Source organism: Jaculus jaculus, chromosome 1 (assembly GCF_020740685.1).
Source record: "Jaculus jaculus isolate mJacJac1 chromosome 1, mJacJac1.mat.Y.cur, whole genome shotgun sequence".
NCBI lineage: Eukaryota > Metazoa > Chordata > Mammalia > Rodentia > Dipodidae > Jaculus > Jaculus jaculus.
The window spans coordinates 319,293,470-319,312,444 of NC_059102.1; the positions used below are offsets into that span (position 1 = coordinate 319,293,470).

General features: G+C 40.6%; 1 protein-coding gene across 1 annotated transcript in view; it reads left to right on the forward strand.

Moving 5' to 3' along the window:
* The window catches only part of Wdr64 (WD repeat domain 64), a 147,053-nt gene that overhangs the window by 60,193 nt on the left and 67,885 nt on the right, over window positions 1-18,975 (forward strand). The window contains exon 10 of the mRNA XM_004653437.2: window positions 11,953-12,092. Coding sequence (XP_004653494.1) covers window positions 11,953-12,092 — 140 coding nt within the window. The remainder of the gene's footprint in view (window positions 1-11,952; window positions 12,093-18,975) is intronic.

Here is an 18,975-nt window from a genome sequence, read left to right on the forward strand (position 1 = left end):
GGAAATATGCTGTATAATTCTGATCACTCTTCCACCCCACTGTACTTTTAATATATTAGAATCACTTTGAGTCAAGGTGCAAATCCACTTGCAAGCTCTGTGGTGGGAGGATTATTTATCTCTAAAGCTTCAATCTCATCCTTGAGTAACATTAATAAAAACAGTGCCTGCTTATGAGGTTATAATATAAAGTAGTAGTTCATGGGCTAGGCACGTGTGGGAAGAGGACACGGGGTTATCATGTGTTCAAAGGCCACCCTGGACTACAGGAAACCCTATCTCAAAAAATACAAAGGACTTCAAATAAAGGAGTTTGAATTATTGTAAGAATCAAAAAAAAAAAAAAGAAAGAAAAGACGAATCACATATTAAAAAGAGATTTTAAGTGGACCTGTGAGTATATTTCAGTAGCAGGGCACATACATAGCATTGACAAGTCCCTAGATTCAATTTGCATCACCCTCCCTTGAAAAGAGGATTTGAAATGAGTGATTCATATGTCCTTCAGGCAGGATGTATTAGGGAGTAGCAAAAGAGGTGAACCCATGGGTTGGAGAAATGGATTGCCAGTTAAGGTGCTTGCTGTGAAGCCTAAGTACCCAGGTTCAACAGTCCAGGTCCCATGTAAGCCAGATGCACAAAGGTGAGACAGACGCGCAAGGTCGCATCTGTGTACCAGGTGGCGTAGGTGTCTGGAGTTCAATTGCAGTGCCGAAGGCCCTGGCATACCAAATATTTCTCTCTCTTTCACTGTCGCTTTCTCTCTCTCACACTCATAAAAAAAATTATAAAAATACAGGTAAGCCAGATGTGGTGGCGCACGCCTTTAATCCTGGCATTTGGGAGGCAGAGGTAGGAGGATTACTGTGAGTTCAAGGCCACCCTGAGACTACATTGTGAGTTCCAGGTCAGCCTGAGCTACAGTGAGACTGGACCTCAAGAAAACAAACAAACAAACAAAAGCCAACAACAACAAAAAAAACAGGTGAGCCAGTTCCAAGCTTGTAAAGTGGGGAAATGGAAGAACAGAAATTGTGTTGATAGTTACATAGAAATTACAAAGAGGGGGCATTCATGGACAAGAAAGCAAACACAGATTTGGGTTCTACTTCGATGTTTTATGAGCTAGACATTCAAGTGGAGATTCTTTTTGGTGATAAGAAAAGATCAGGTTGGACATGAGGGATCTGTGAGTGGGAGAAAACGAGTTCCCAGAGTGTCTTCAAGGTCATCAAGATCAGCGCACACAAGAGGGAGGACATGGACTTAAAAGAGGCAAATGAACAAAGCAGGAACCCAAGTGAAATAAATGTTCCTATCTTTAGGTAGAAATGTCAGCCTTCCATCCAATTCTTACACAAAACCCTTTGACTAAGCAGTATTTAAGCGTATGTCCTAAGAGAGTTGATTTCTAAAGTATGATTGACATGTGATATCATTACATCAACCCTAACCATCTCCCCACAGGGTTCTTTGGGCTCACATACAGAAGAAAGCAAAAACTTAAGAATACCAGTCTTAATATCCTTTGTAAGCTTAGTATTTTAATCATTTCTGGGGGAAATGTGTTTGGTGAAGTTATGGGACTTAAGTGATTTTACTGTTTGTGGATTAGAGCAGTGGATGCTCATTAACCTCAGTGTTCACTATGTGATAAAACCTGAACTCACATCTTTAAAATTTTATAAATTATGGATTTTCTAGCTCTCATGAAGGCAATCAGATGCTTAGCAGCATGAACATCAAGCAGCTAATCCTTTCTGCCACACATAATTTCTTGAATCACCATAGCTATGGAGTCTCCATTAGCAGAAAATGCAAATTCTCAACTGAAAATACATTCCCCCAGGACAATTCTCTTGTTGCTTAGTGACTCAGCCAAGCATATTGGTGGATGTACAGTATGTGCTGGGGGATGGCACCAAATATACAACGAAAGCTGTTTTGCTCAGCATAGCTGGATGTGCCGAATGTGCAGGGACACTCAGTGAGCCTGGAAAGAACAGTAGGCCTTTCAGGAGAAAACAAACAACAACAACAAAAAATTTAAAAAATATCGCCAGGACTGGGTAGTCTCAAAATGAAAAAAAAAAAAAAAAAAAAAAGAAGAGAAAAGAAAATATAAGAAAAAGCTTGCAAATTTACTCAGAATTATTTGTTGACCATCAAGAATTATTAACCCAATAGTGTCTCCATCTATCATTTGGATAATTTTGCTCCTTATAAAGAAGGTTCAGTATTAAAAAAAAAAAAACATAGATCCGCCATCCAAGATAAATTGGGGCCTCTGCATGCATTTATTTTTTCATGTTACGTCCATCATTGTACACAGCTACTGAGAACTAGAACTAGGCTGTATGAACCTTTTTTTTTTTGTATCAGGCTGTGTTCCTAGCCTTGAAGAATTCAAAATCTAACAACATAAGTAAAACAAGCTTAAACAACTGTAATACAAAGAAGACTGTAAGTTGGCAGAGAATGATGATAAATATAGTAATACAAAAGAAATGCTGTAGGTATTGAGAGCATCATGTGGCCTTTCTGATCGTTCTGGATGCAGAAAGCCAAACATGGGCTGTGTAAGGACATCATTGTCCTTAGCAGAAATAGCAGAGCTCAGTGACCTCTGGAGTTAGGTACCAGAAGATGGAGTGTATGGCCCTCACAGTACACAAAGGCAAAACCCAGGACGATTCAGGTAGAAATCTTCTGTTGCATTCTTTTTTTCATGTGATGTACAAACTGTAGACTTTCTCCAAGTGAATCATACCCACTTTGCTTCATGAATGCCTCAGCTGACATTATCGGAACTTCAGAACTGTCTGTGGGCCTGAGGGTCAGAGTTCTGAACATACCTGGTATTGCAGTTACCTTCATGTTGCTAGGACAAACATCTGGCCAGAGCAGCTTTTGGGAGGAAAAGGTTTATTTCAGGCTTACAGTTTCCAGGGGAAGCTCCATCAGAGCAGAAGAAGCTGGCTCACTTCATCATGCATCTACAACACAGAGAGAACAGCCAGTACCCACAACAGTGAGCTGACTCTAAATTCACAGTAGGTTAGCCTCAAGATCCAGCCCCAGTGATACACCTTCTCCAGGGGGGCTCTGCCTAATCTTAATCTTAACCAAAAATACCTGAGGCTATGTTACAGGATTTTTTTTCTTTTTTTGGAGTATGGGGTTTGTCCCCATGGCCTGTGAATCCCAACTTTTAGATCCTTGTCTATTTTTATCACATACCTGAGGAAATGAACACTGAGAGAGTTAAATTATAATTATGAGGTTTATCTGGGGAAAATTTGTATTGAGGGAAAGGCTGGAATGGGCACACACATATGTGGAAATTTAAAGAAACACAGACACCTACCTACAAGAAGTGGGGCATGAAGGCGTATGCCTGGCAACCACACGTGTGGAAGGCAGGGCCTGAGAACCCATGTCAGCTATGAGGACCATCACATTCAAAACTACCACATCCCACCCCCAGCCCCATAGACTCATGACCATCTCACAGTGCAAAAGGCACTCAGTCTAACTTCAAAAGACCCCATAGCCTTTTCCAATTTTAACACTGTTCAAAATACCACTGAGATTTAAGATAATCTCTTAACTGTGAGTATGTAAAATCAAAGCAGAAGTCACCTACTTCCAACACATAATGACACAGAGTAAACATTCCCATTGCAAAATGAATATATAACAAGGGGAAACTGGACTAATGTAAGATCAATAACCAGCAGGCAAACATCAAACATCTTCAGTTCCAAGTCTGACATCGGTAACCAATGATGCAGTCTCTAGGATTTCAATTCTGCCCGACCAGCTACATCCTAAGCCAACAGCTCTCCTTGGCAGCTACCCCAGAGTCCTGGCATCTCTAAACTGCTTGTGTCTTCATTTCAACCCACTGCTCATCTTCATAGCTCCATACATTGGCTTTGCTGGGCATCTATGTAGGGATTTCAACTCTACTTCACATTGCTGCATTTCAGTGGCTCCTAGAACCATGTGCTATTCATTACCCACTTTTCTGCATTTTTAAAAAGTATTTTACTTATTTGCACTCAGAGAGAGACAGAGAGAAAAGAGAGAGAACGTGTGTGTGTGTGTGTGTGTGTGTGTGTGTGTGTGTGTGTCAGAGCCTCTAGCCACTGCAAACAAACTCCAAATGCATTTGCCACTTCATTCATCTGGCTTTATGTGGGGAAATCAAACTGAGATCGTTAGGCTTTTCAGGAAAGCACCTTAACCACTGAGTATCTCTCCATCCTTTCCCTGCATTTTCCATGCTTCCAAAACCAGCATGCATGATGGCCGGTATAGCCAAACTTATAAATCCGGTGGGGAATAAAGCTCCACCTTGAAGAGCAGGATACTCCTTCACCAGTCTTCCTTCAAGTCCATATTCAAAAGAATTTTGTCTGCATTGATGGGAGAGTGATGAGCATAGCTGCCTTCCAGAAGAATTTTCATTCTTATTAGCTTGAGCCTTCCGTGGGTTAGGTCTCACCCTCAAGGCATCTTTACCATTGCCCCAATGCAAAACAGTTGGGCCCACCCTTAATGATGGTCATCTCCTTAACAATTGCAGCTTAAGTGGCCCAAAACCAGTCTCTGTGTCTATGACTTCAAACTTGCTTGAATTTCTTTTGGTGACAAACTTTACATCTTTCATATCTGTCTGTTTGTTCTACATTTCCTTCCACCAAGCACACCAATTCATTATTTTTAAATTCAACCTTGCTCAAATTATCAGGAAATGGGCAGAACACAGCCAGCCTTTATACTAGCAGCCAAGTTCCAACAAAGTCTTGTCCTTCCCCTTTGAAATTTTATGAGTTAAGCCTGTGCTGTTCATCACCCTCCTTGCACTTAGAATATTTATTTATACTCCCACTGGGCTAGCCCACCAGGCTCTGCTTACGACACTGCAAGGCTTCTCCATCCTAAAGCATCAAATACTTCCATATTCTTCCTGCAAACCCATTCCAAAAATACCGAAAACCGCACAGCCATATTCCTCACAATAATAACCCGACTTCTTGGTGCCAATTTTCTGTTGCAGTTACATTTGTATACTAACATCTTCACAACTTCAGAACTGTCTGTGTCCTGAGGGTTAGAGTTGTAAACATACCTGATAATGTGACAACTTGTGGCCATTGCTAGTTGTTGTGGTTTATGTTACTTGTTAACTTGACAAGACCTTAAATCACCTGAGAGAGAGAGAGAGAGAGAGAGAGAGAGAGAGAGAGAGAGAGAGAGAGAGATTACCTTAATTAGATAAACAGAGGTGAGGATCCCCACCTAACTGTGGGTAACACAGTTCAGTGGGCTGGGAGCCTGGACTATACAGAAAGGAAAGAGCTGGCTTAACATGAGCATTCATCTCTCTCTACTTCCTCATGTGGGCTGAATGTGGCCAACATCCTCAAACTCCTGCCTCCATGCCTTCCCCACCATGGTAGACTGTAACCAAATAAACTGATTTTTGTCAGGTATTTTTTTTCCCAAGTAATCAGAGATTGACTAAAACCAGTTCAAAGCAACTCAGGAGAGAAACCTTGTCTATAGCCATACCCACTCTGAATGTGGCTGATCTTGTCAGGAGAAACTTTATTGCTATAATTATCACTTTGAAGCATGTAACTGAACATCTGAAGGTTTCCTCGTTACTGTCACAATGCTTGCTTGCCCTCTGCTCCTCACTGTGGTAAGTAGTCTTGCCTTCCTAAAAACAAGATCTTGAAAAACAATATTGTATACATGAGGAAATGGAGGCCCCTTGAAAAGAAAATGGTTTGACGCAGGCCGTGCAGCCAGTCAGCTAGTGAAGCTAAAGGTGGTTCAGTTGCCGTTGCTTCAAGCCCTGTGTCTCCTTCCTGCACCACCGTGATCCAGTGCATTGGGGCACTGTCTCCCTTGCTCTCCTCTGTGAACTGCGACAGCTCATTTCATCAAAAGTGACGCACAAGTGAGATGAATTTGCTAAAAGAAAGACAGACTTGTGTTTGATGAGTACTTTCATTTAAATCCTGCCTTGGTTTAAAATAAAAAAGGAAAGAAAGAAAATGAAAATAGAAAATAGCAAAGAAACAGAAATCCAACCTCTATTTGACAATGTTACATTATTTATAATATAAATGTATGCTATTTTAAATTCTTCATATTTGGTGTTTTATATGAGTACTTCCTTTATATCTCATGCTTACCTCATTGCTATGACGACATTACTAGCACTAGAAGCTGGGACCATGCTTCTTGTATCTGCATAAAAGTGTCTCTCACTCTCCTGCACATGTTTTGTAAAATGTACTGTACGAAACAGGGACTTAGAGTAATCATAGTGTTATTAATAACTTTTATCTGGTAGTGTAGGAACTGTTCAGTTTGACATACAGGAGCCCATTAAGTCTCACAAGCCATGCCATAAACGCATTTATCCTGATAGAACACCACACTCAAGAGCATAGGGCTACTAAGTCAGACAGCCAGATTTTAAACTGAAATAGACTTCAGTATTTTCTTAGTCAACACAAGCCACACAGCTACTACTTGTCAAGCATCACCAAAATTAGAAGTACAAGGCTTATCAGGAAAAAAAAAAACAACAATAAATAGACATATAAAATTGAACAGGACTCACGCTGGAGAAAAGAAATCTGATGGCAACATTTGAATGACAAACAATGAAGAAGGAGTTTAAACCACATCAGAACCAAGAAAGATATAAGGAAGGAACTGCAGAGGGGATGTTAGAATTAAGTCCAAAAGAATATTTTTGGTCTTCTTAAAAAGTACATTTGGGAGCTGGAGAGATTGCTTAGTGGTTAAGGTGCTTGCCTGTGAAGTCTTATGACCCAGGTTCAATTTTCCAGTACCTATACAAAGCCAGATGCACAAGGTGGTGCATGGTCTGAAGTTCATCTGCAGTGGCTAGAGGACCTGACATGTCCATTCTCTCTCTATCTGACTCTTTCTCTCTAAAATAAATAAGTAAAAAAAGTATTTCAAAAGTATCCTTAATATCAACTTGGGTGTGGTGGCACACACCTTTAATCCCAGCACTTGAGAGGCCGAGATAGAGGATTGCTGTGAACTCGAGGCCACCCTGAGACTACGTAGTGAATTCCAGGTCAGCCTGCACTAGAGTGAAACCCTGCCTCAAACAAACAAACAAACAAACAAACAAAAACGTATCCTTAATATCTAGAAAAATACGAAGTGAATGGTAATTTCTCAAGAAATTTTATTCCTGATGTTAGTAAAGGTAGCATGAAGTTTTCAATATAAGAAATTTCCCATTTACTCAGCTACTGTAGTCCTTAAAATACTTTGCTGCCATGTCAGTAAGCCAAACACCATCCACTGGAAGGATAAGACAATAAAAATTCATTGGCTTACAGTCCCAGAGGCTTGAAGGTCAAGATAAGGAAAATCAGTACAATCAGTTCCTAGTGAGGAACTAGGAACTCGAGAGCCCTCTTGGCTTGTAAGTGGTCTCTTCACAGGGGGAGCAAATTGCCTGGTTCACCCTCTTCCTATGAGAACACACCCCACTGTTAGGGCTTCATCCTCAAAACTTGTTTAGAACTAATTATCTCTCAAAGACCTCCCTTCCAAATACCCTCACATTGATAGTGAGGACTTCAACATGGATTTGTGGTGGGTGTGGGGGGGGGCATCAATTTGGTCCATAGCATTTGCTTGAGAAAGGAAACAGAGTCAGCTGTGCCCTGGTTTGCTCTGCCTGATTCTCATAATCCTGAGAGCCTCTGAACTGAAGCAACCAGCCTTCACAGAGGGGTGAGTTGAACATCATTCAGTTAGAGGCACATTTTTTCCTTCTGTGAAAGCAGACAGAAACAGAGAAGAGACAGAGAGAGAGAGAGAATGACCACGCCAGGGCCTCCAGTCATTGCAAATGAACTCCAGATGCATGTGCCACCCTGTGCATCTGGCTTTATGTGAACCTTGGGAAATAAAACCCCGGTCATTAGGCTTTGGAGGCAAGTGCCTTAACTGCTAAGTCATCTCTCCAGCCTGTGTTTTTCTCCTTTCTTCTGGTGCTTTATAAGTAAAGCTCTGAGCTGTGGCTAATCATCTCAGCACCGAAGTTACTGAAGTTGTTCTTTAATAAACTTCTGTCTAGCTCTTGCTATAGGCTGGGCAGTAAAATCTCACAGCAACCGAAAGGTTCTGCCTCAAGGCAGAAGTAGATTATTTATTATAAGTAAACACTTAAGGATGAATGATCCTGGTGTGCGGGCACATTGGCATCATGCTGTTTTAAAAATATTGATGTATTATGGAATATTCTTGTAGATGTATGTTGTGGATTGAATCAGATGTTCCCCTATAAACTCATATATTCTGAATACATGGTCTCCAGATGATGGCAATTTGAGAGGTGGAGTCTTGCTGTGTGTCGCTGGGGGTGGCTTTAGGGATGTTATAGCCAGCCTCCTCCCTGACTAGAGTTTGGCTCACTCTCCTGTGCCTGTTTTCCTCCTGCTGTTGGCAAGCAAGTGATGTCCAGCCTCTGTTCTATCACCTTTTCTCTGCCATCGTGAAGCTTCCCCTAGAGACTGTAAGCCAAAATAAAAATGTTCCTCCCATCAGCTGCTTTTGGTTGGGTGCTTTATCCCAGCAACAAGAAGGTAACTACAACAGTGTGTTTATTCTAATACTTGAAGGAGAGATTATGAAAGAATGAAAAGCATAAAGAGGGGCTGGAGAGATGGTTCAGCACTTAAGGCACTTGCCTCCAGTGCTTTATGACCCAAGTTCAATTCCTTAGTACCCTTGTAAAGACAGAGGCACAATGTTGCTCATGCATCTGGACTTCATTTGCAGAAACTAGGGTCCCTGGTGCACCCATTATCTCTCTGTCTCTCTTTTTGCTTGTAAATAAATAAAAAATATATTATTAATTGCAGTCATTAGTTCATGGATTTATAAAAAAGAAAAGCATAAAGAAAATACCATGTCCCTTTTTCTTGGGACCCAAGGAAATAATCAGAATTCTGGGAATACCTATCACTTTGTGCTGGCCTTATCAATATGCAACTATCAAGTTACTTGATTTGCCTCAAGATCAACTGGATCTTTCAGCATTGATAAGTCCATGTAAACAAACAAACAAAAATAAACCTAATATATGAAAGAAAATGGACACTGTGGATATCAAAATACACTCTACCAGAAAAAAATAACCATATTGAATCTTAGGGACTGTATATATTAGTTGTAACTCAAAATTACCAACTTCTATATGTATGAATTATAATAGTTTATAATGCTATTATACAAGCTTTTTGCCAGTAGCCTAATGTACCATAGCAATGACTATGTGCTTAGGAATACACCAAAGTATTTCTTCTAATTTAGTCTTATTTTCAAATTTGTTATTCTTAGCTATCACATTTAAGTTGCTGAAATAAATTTTTTAATATTTAAAATCATTTATCCCATGGAAGTTTGTTGCTTGTGATATAAGAAAGTTGAATTATACAATTTCTTGAATCCAGATGTGAACTTCTTTAGTAATTCTATTAATAAGCTTCCAAGATTTTTTGTGAAATAGAAAATCCATTATCAATTTTAAAATGATCATACATCATTTAATCTTTTATGTGCATAGATTATAGCCATGAATTAGTGCAAGTAATGTAAGTTCATCATGATAAATTAACTCTAAATGTACATGACTCACACAATGAAAAGGTATTTCTTATTAGTTGTGTAAACTCTAAAATAAAATAAATAAAAGTTAGTACCTGATCATACCTACTTGATAGGGATCCTGAATAATAATGCTTAGCTGTGTACCCAGGGGAGGATATGGGGTTGGGGCTAGCCAATCTCTCTCTCTCTCCCTCTGTCCCTCCCTTCCTTCCTTCCTGTGTATCACACACATAAATTTCTGGTTCAACTTCTATTTTTAAAATTGTTGGAATTCCAAAAGGTCACTGGTAAAGGAAATAGTCAAACAAGTTATAACAGAAAGAAATCAAGTTTGTGGATATTTGTGGGAGAAGATACCAAAATCTGGCTGTTATAAAATTAAATTAAGACAATGTGAAACATTATTTTAGACCTATTAAAATGATAAACATTTTAAATCTTAGTGTCATTTATGTGCAGACTGATGAAACTGGTAGTCTTGGGATTTGATAGAACCCATTTTGGAAAGCAACCTAGCGATGTGTTTTAAAGTCATAAAAATACCCATATGTTTTAATATAATGATCCCACTCATAAGAATTTATTAGTAGTAGATAATCCAAAGGAAGAAAATGACTACACAGTAAGGTAACTGTCTCTCTCTCATAAACAAATAAACTGTTTTTTTTAAGAATATATTTTATTTTTATTTATTTATTTGAGAGTGACAGACAGAGAGAGGAAGAGGCAGAGAAACAGAGAGAATGGGCGTGCCAGGGCCTCCAGCCACTGCAAATGAACTCCAGATGCGTGCGCCCCCTTGTGCATCTGGCTAACGTGGGTCCTGGGGAATCGAGCCTCGAACCAGGGTCCTTAGGCTTCACAGGCAAGCACTTAACCGCTAAGCCATCTCTCCAGCCCTGTTTTTTTTAAAGAAGAGAGTAGAATCATGGTTGGAGGAAGGGGAAGAGAAGAAATGATTAATCATTACACACACAGTTGGGCAGGAGGAATACCTTCTAAAATTCCATGGCACAATAGGATAGTGGTTGAAAATTTCAAAATAGCTAGTACACAGGATGTTTCAGTGTTCACCAGCACAAAGAAACATATTTCTCGCCTGAAAGATATGACCTTATCTTATCAATATATATTATATGTATATGTTTAAATGTTACAATTTTCACCACAAATGTGTACATTATTATATCTTGATTAAAATAGGCAGGTGTGGTGGCACATTCCTATAGTTCCACATTTGGGAGATAGAGGCAGGAGGATCTTTGGTTGACCTGGACTACATAGAAAGACTCTGTCTCAAAAATAAAAGAAAGGAAGCCAGGCATGGTGGTGCACGCCTTTAATCCCAGCATTCAGGAGGCAGAGGTAGGAGGATCACTGTGAGTTTGAGGCCACCCTGAGACTACATAGTGAATTCTAGGCCAGCTTGAGCTAGAGTGAAATCCTACCTTGAAAAACCAAAATAAATAAATAAAAGAAATGAGAGAGGCACTGGAGGAGAAGGAAGAAATGGAAAAAGAGAAATTTTAAAGAGGAAAGCACTGTACAATTGTAACTAAGATGATGATTATGATGGCCTAGGAGTTTGTGCCAGACTTGGCAATATACTTAGACCGTGTCTCAAAAAATAATAGTGGGTATATAAGAACATATATACTTAATATTTAAATTGTTAACTGTGATTTTGTATAAGGACACAACTAGCAATTGGGAAGAAGAATATTTATTTTTTTAATAAAAATGTCATCCTTCTATACTGTTGAAATATTTTACCATGTATCCATACTATTTAAACAAATAAAAAGACAGTCTATGCTATGTTAGTAAGTATATGTATATCTAAATTACATGTGCATGTGGATACTGTGACCAAGAAGATGGTAGGATCATCATGATTGGTTTCAATGCTGGAGATTATGTGCAGTTTTCCTCTTCTGTTGGTTTGTTTCTTTTATTATTACGATGTTGGAATAATTTAAAGATGTAAAAGCAAAGGAACAGCTGCCTGCAATACGTTTTGGAAGTAAATACATGAAGCAGTAGAGAAGTATTGAATCAAGAAAAGTACTCATAAAATATGCATGAGAACTCACGTTTGTCTGTGTAAATATAACCACGATCACAAAATAGCCTTGCAAAGCAGCAGGCAGGCCAGGCCAGGCCAGGAGAAGTGTGTGTGGCTTATTAGAAGACAAACCAGGATAGGACTTGATCTGTCCTGACTACTTGAGAAGGGAAGTAATTGTTCACTGTCCTCCTTGCCAGGAGATGACAAAGTCCTCCGGCTGTGGCACCCCAACATCAGCACCAAGCCAGTCGGGAAGCTGGTGGGACACATGTTCAGCATCACTGAGATTGTGGCCAACGAGAAAGAGCAGCACATCATCAGCCTGTCCTCCGCAAAGGTAACAGACAGGAAGTCTCCAGACCCAAGTGACCCTGGGCCTTCTCCCAGAACCAGCCGCTGGGAGGCCTGGCGTAGACATAACTTTTGACTGAAATAACTGGTGGTCACCAAGGAACATGTTGACACGAGGAAGAAAATTAATGAGCCAGGACACCTTCTGTTGGTCACAGCATATGATAGACATGTTTGAAAGTGTGAAAGGTTCTAGTATTGGGAAGAAAGCTGGTATTTCCCTCAGTAGCAAAGCACCAGAGGCTGCCCGCTGTAGATAGTAACATCATCCTAGTGGAGTAAAAAATATACGGCTGCTGTGCTTTTAATTACCACGAGCCATGATTTAGATGTTATGGACCATGTAACACAATGATAAAAAATAAGTCATAAGTCAGGTGTGGTGGCGCACGCCTTTAATCCCAGCACTTGGGAGGCAGAGGCAGGAGGATTGCCATGAGTTCGAGGCAATACTGAGACTACCTAGTGAGTTGTAGGTTAGCCTGAGCTAGAGTGAGATCCTACCTCAAAAAGACAAAAAGAAAGAGTAAGTAAGAAAGAAGGAAGGAAGGAAGGAAAGAAAGAAAGGAAAAGTTATAAGCATTAGAAACGAATCTCCTACACAATTATATTTGCAAACCATTTATTTGTCTGATTCAATAAAATCAACTAAAGATTTTTAGAAAAACTAAGTTCAGTAATGTGGTTGGCTACAATAGCAATTTATAAAACAAAAAATTGGGGGGGGGCAGAGAAATGGCCTACTGGTTAAGGTACTTGCTTGCAAAGTCTGACACTCCAGTTTCAAATCTCCAGTACCTACATAAAGCCAGATGCAAAAAGTGGTGCATGCATCTGGAATTTGTTTGTGGTGGCAAGAGGCTCTGGTGCACCAATTCTCTCTCTCTCTTTCTCCCCCCACCCCTGCCTCTCTCTCCCTGCAAATAAATTTAAAAAAAATAAATTTCTGTGTAAAGAGTACTACTTAGGAAAAAATACTCTAAGAGGTAACCTGCACAAGGTTAGAAAAATATGGGTTATCTGTGAATAAACTTAGCAAACAATATTCAACATTGACTGTTAGTATCAGAAAAACAGTGAAGTTTCACTGTGGTGCCCTATTTAAGAATGCGGAGTAGAGTGACATACTATTTTCATACAGAAGAATACAACCCTGCAAAATATATGTGGCATCAAATCAATTTATATATTAAATCTATTGAGAGATAGTTAAGTAACCATTTGCCAAGTTAAAAGTTAGTGTAAATGTATAGATGAGATTATCTTGGAATTTTTGAAAAATATAATTAGGAGATGACACTTTATCAGCCATATACTAAACTCAGGCATGGTGGTGCCTGCCTTTAATCCCAGCATTCAGGAGTCAGAGGTAGGAGGATTGCTATGAGTTCAAGGCCACTGTGAGACTACATAGTGAATTCCAGATCAGCCAGGGCTACAGTGAGACCCTACCTCAAAGAGACCCTACCTCAAAAAAACCAGCATATATAAACAATAGACTATGCAAGAACACTCACACTTGTGAAGCAAAAGAGATAATGCAAGGATTAGGACATATGTGTGAGAAAAATTTGTATATGACAAAAGTTGAACTTAAAATTTAGCAGCAAAAAAATAATTTGCACAATCCATGTCAGAAAAAAAGAGGTCAGCCGTATAGGAAAAATATATACAGTCAGATTATCACTTCTTCAGATGAAGCAAAGTACATTCTTTTTTAAATTTTTTATTATTAACAAGTTCCATTGTAAATAATATCCCATGGTAATCTGCCCCCACTTTCCCCTTTAAAACTCCATTCTCCATCATATCTCCTCCCCTTCTCAATCAGTCTCTCTTTTATTTTGATGTCATCATCTTTTCCACCTATTATGATGGTCTTGTGTAGGTAGTGTCAGGCACCATGAGGTCATGGATATCCAGACCATTTTGTGTCTGGGGAGAGCATGTTGTAAGGAGTCCTACCCTTCCTTTGGCTCTTACATTTTTTTCTGCCACGTCTTCTGCTATGGACTCATGGTGCTGAAAAGAAGTGATAGAGGAGTGCTCAACACTGCAATATGTCAGTCACAAAGTACATTCTTTGTGGGTTAAAGATAAAGCTATAGATGGTCTACAAATTTCCGGAAGAAAATATAGGTGACTGTTCCCATAGCTTTAGGGTAATTCCATAAGTGCAGTCCACACTGCTAATGGGAAAGGAACTATAAATAACTACATCAACATCCAAACTCTGCAGCCCGAGGGTGATGGCTATCACTTACCACGTGCTTACCAAGTGCCTGGCACAGTGCCAAGTAGTTTACATACCCAACAGATCTGACACCACAAGCAATCCTACAGGGCTAGCAGTATGAACAGTTCTGTGGTAGAGTGTGTGCTCAGCATGTGAGGCCATGGGTTTGATTCCTAGCAATGCTCGTGTGCCTATAAGTATCTCGATGTTGCACATGTGAGGGAAAGGATGAGATTTCAGAAGCAACTTGCCCAAGGTCACAGCTTCCTAGCTGTGTATAGCTGCCACCTTATTTGCCTCTGTATCCGAAGACTTCCCTATCCTCGGAGTGAATGGCAGCTGTGCAGTCAAGGAGGAGTAATGACCCTAAACGAAGAAAACTCTGACAGGTGAGAGACATACGAGGAGGAAGGGAGGAAGAAGGGCAAAAGTAAAATTACAGACATGTTTACGAAGTGCTTGGTGGACTTCAGAAGGGAAAGCACTGAAAAGGGAAAGACAGGGTAAGTATAAGTGAACCATTATGCCTGGCTCAGACAGAGCCTCAAATACACTGTTTTTCATATACATATATACCTCTGATAGAGTTTGATTTACAAATCTGGCACATCAAGAGAGCAATGGCAATAAGTAACAGTAAACCAAAACAATTGGGCTGGGGAAATTGTTTGGTAGTTGAAGGTGCTTTCTTGCAAAGCCTGATGGCCTGGGTGCTATATCCAAGTAGCCATGTAAAGCCAGATGTACAAAGGGGTCCATAGTTCCAGAGTTCATTTCAGTGACAGGAAGCCCTGCTGCACCCCTTCTCTGTCTTTCTCTCTCTCTCTCAAATAAGAAAGTTTAAAAAATCATAAAAATAAACTTAGAAATGAAAAATCCTACACAAGTATATTTGAAAACTATTACAAAAGTATAAAGCCATTTGTAACAATATGCCATGGTCAATGCCCTCTGGAGCCATTGTCAAGTAAAATAAGGCTGTTGGAGGACAAGGACCATGATGCTGTGACAGTTGATCACATATATAAGATGCTGAGTGGCTCACCGTCTGCAGTGTGGATATACCCTGGACAACACGATAATTCATGCTTTGAGCAGGACAGAGTGGGACAGCAAGAAATTCCCTCACAGTATTCAGAATGGCAGTGGGACAGCAAGAAATTCCCTCCCAATATTCAGAATGGTACACAATTTAAATCTTTCAAATCAGTTATTTTTGGAACTTCCCACTTAATATTTTCAGACTTCTGCTAACTACGGGTAGATGAAAGCAAGGGTATAGGAAAATGGAGAAGGCAAGACTGTGGGTCGGGAGAGGGGCTTTTTGTGTCAACCACTGCCAGGGATGAATAAAGAGGTTTAAGATGCTTGGCTGGCCGAGTGTCAGCTTTTGTACATACAAACTACTGCTAGAGCATTCAAAGAAAAATAAACTGTTTAGAGCAAAAATTGAGGCCATTCATGCTCAGAGATAGAGAGGTAGGAGAGGAAACCTCTGCATTTTCTTTCAAATGTGGCAGATGTGTTCAGTCGATGCTCACCCACCCGAGCGGTGCCCTGTGACCTCATGCCCTTCCACTGAACTCCTGTGTTGGTAAAATGTGGGCATGCTGAGCCCAGAGGGGGGCTGCGGTGATGACATGAGAGCAGTCACTCTCATTTCTTGAGTGCCTGGTCAACCACCCCAGGTGCTATTTGGGGCTCTAAAGATAGAACAATGAGCAAATGGTCCAAGGACAGTGTCCAGAGGAACCACGTCTTGGGAAAAGACAGGCAAACAAGCAGAGTAGCGAATTCATGAGGAAACCGTTTGCTGGGCATCAGAAGAACCTGGGAGGACTAGGGGCCGCGGTAGACCTTCACCTCTAAGGAGTTCACAGAAAAGTGGAGGTCCACAGAACCAGCGGGGCCATCCCTGTGCAAACCTGGGAAAAGAGAAACTGAGAAGTAACCTACACCTATGCTGAAGCTAACTTTATGATTGTTATTATCGTTTTATTATACCAAAACTAGCAGCTTTAAACATCTAACATTCTTTCAAATTACTTGATACAAATCAGCTTCCATCACACCACACTTCAGCAAAGTCCTGTTTCACTGTGTAAAAACCACAGCCTTCCCCTGAGCTCTTAAAACAGAAAATTTCACCCTTCCTCTTAACTTTGCAGCATTTCCACAAGGATATTACTTTCTCTTCCAACTGCTAAAATTATAAGTCTAGTCACGGAGCTCATGTGGAATAGCTCTGCCACATCTCCTGTCGCGGAAGAAGCGACAAACGTTCAGAAGGCTGAAAGAGACAAATATAAATTTGACTTCTTCTGGTCTCATTAGCAAGAGCACTGAGATCAATGGCTTGACACCTTCTCCAGCACGACTCTAGTGACCCAAAGGTGTTCTTGGACCAACCTTATCCTATTTAATACACTGCCTATTGAATTAACTGTGCTCTATTATTATTACCACTTCTTTCTTTTTGTTTGCATTTTCTTGCTAAATATTTGCCATCGTTTTACTCCAATCCTCAGTATAGCTTATATTTAATATCTGACTCTCATTGCCAACTCATCCTTGACCCAATCTGACTCATGTCTCATTCATTTGCATAGGAAGGCACTCATTTGTTTGTTTGTTTTGTTGATTTTTCGAGGTAGGGTCTCACTCTAGCCCAGGATGACCTGGAAGTCACTCTGTAGTCTCAGGGTGGCCTTGAACTCATGGCGATTCTCCTACCTCTGCCTCCCGAGTGCTGGGATTAAAGGCGTGCGCCACCACGCCCGGCGGAAGGCACTTGTTATACATACCTTGCATGTACATTTACATATGACATAATATATAACGTGGCAATATAGTAACACCGACATTCAGGTTAACAGTGGAGCTCTGTACTCTGCATTTGATTCTCTTTGGCCTATCTGTACATTTTCATTTGCCAAAATGAATTTGTCTTTGTGTGTTCCTTGTGTCACGCACCAAAAAAAGATCCTGAAATAGACACAGTGAAAATATTTTTTCAATTAGAAATGTAGGTCAGGCATACAACACAGTAGCTAGTTTCTAGCCATCTCCCAATAAATGTCAGCAATCACCTGGAAGATGTGTGCTTTCTTCATTCTGTTCATGGTGATGGCTGATGTTGCCGTGTCCACACCTGTCCTGGATCTTCTTCTTGTCCAGTCTCTTTGAGGTCGACATTATAGATGTGTTCCGTGGCAGAAAGTAGGGCGAAGCTTTCTCAACCAATTCATCACATGGTATTCAACCACTAATGCTCATAGTTTTAAAAATATTTTGTTTTGATTTATTTATTTGAAAGAGACAGAATGGGTATGCTAGGGCCTCCAGCCACCGCAAATGAACTCCAGACCCTTGCACCATCTCGTGCATCTGAGTTCTGGGGCACTGAACCTGGGTTCTTTGGCTTTGCAGACAAGTACGTTGCCTCAGCCACTGAGCCACCTCTCTAGCCTCAGTGCTCATATTTTGAAAGCAGAGCCTCTAGTTTATGTGGTAAGATGTATCTTTTTTTTTTTAATTTTTATTTATTTATTTATTTGAGAGTGACAGACACAGAGAGAAAGACAGATAGAAGGACAGAGAGAGAGAATGGGCGCGCCAGGGCTTCCAGCCTCTGTAAACGAACTCCAGACGCATGTGCCCCCTTGTGCACCTGGCTAACATGGGACCTGGGGAACTGAGCCTCGAACCGGGGTCCTTAGGCTTCACAGGCAAGCGCTTAACCGCTAAGCCATATCTCCAGCCCAAGATGTATCTTTGAGTTCCCGACTTCAACCTTTTTCTCTACAAGCTACTTCTATTAATAACTGTGAACTTTCCTTTTAGCTACCCAAAAATATTTTTTGTATGTTTACCTTTTCTCTCTTGTTTTCTCTTTCCCAAGAACAAGTGGTCCTCTTCCTGCCCAGATCAAGTCTTTCCTCTTTGCTCTTAACATGAACACTGCCTCATCAAGAACCTTATTTCTTCAACCATGATTCCCTCCGCCTCCTCTTTTTCTTTATTTGTGTGTGTGTGTGCACGTGTGCACTCACATGTATGAGTACAAGTGTGCATGCGGTCAGAGGACAACTTCAGTGTCCGTTCTTGCTTTTCGCCTGATTTGAGGTAGGATCTCTCATTATGCATGTCTGCATGGGCCAGACTAGCTGGTCCACAAACTTCCAGGCAATTCTGCTGTCTCCTCCTCCCTTTTGACCCTGGCCACACTGGGACTGCCGGTGCTGGTGCTACAGCTGAAACATCAGGCTTTGCATGGGCGCTGGGGACTTGAACCCAAGTACTCATGCTTGTGTAGTAAATTCTTTATCCACTGAGCCATCTCTCCAATCCCTGATTCTCTTTTTCACAACTCCAAGGGATTTCAAGTTTCCTTTTCCTCAGTTATGATTTTTTTTGTTGTTGCTGTTTTTTTTTTTTTCCAAATAGGGTCTCACTCTAGCCCAGGATGATCTGGAATTCACTATGTAGTCTCAGGCTGGCCTTGAATTTATGGCGATTCTCCTACCTCTGCCTCTCTGCTGGGATCAAAGACATGCACCACCACACTTGGCTTGTTGTATTTTTTTTTTTTTTTTTTTTGAGGTAGGGTCACACTGTAGCCATGCTGACCTGA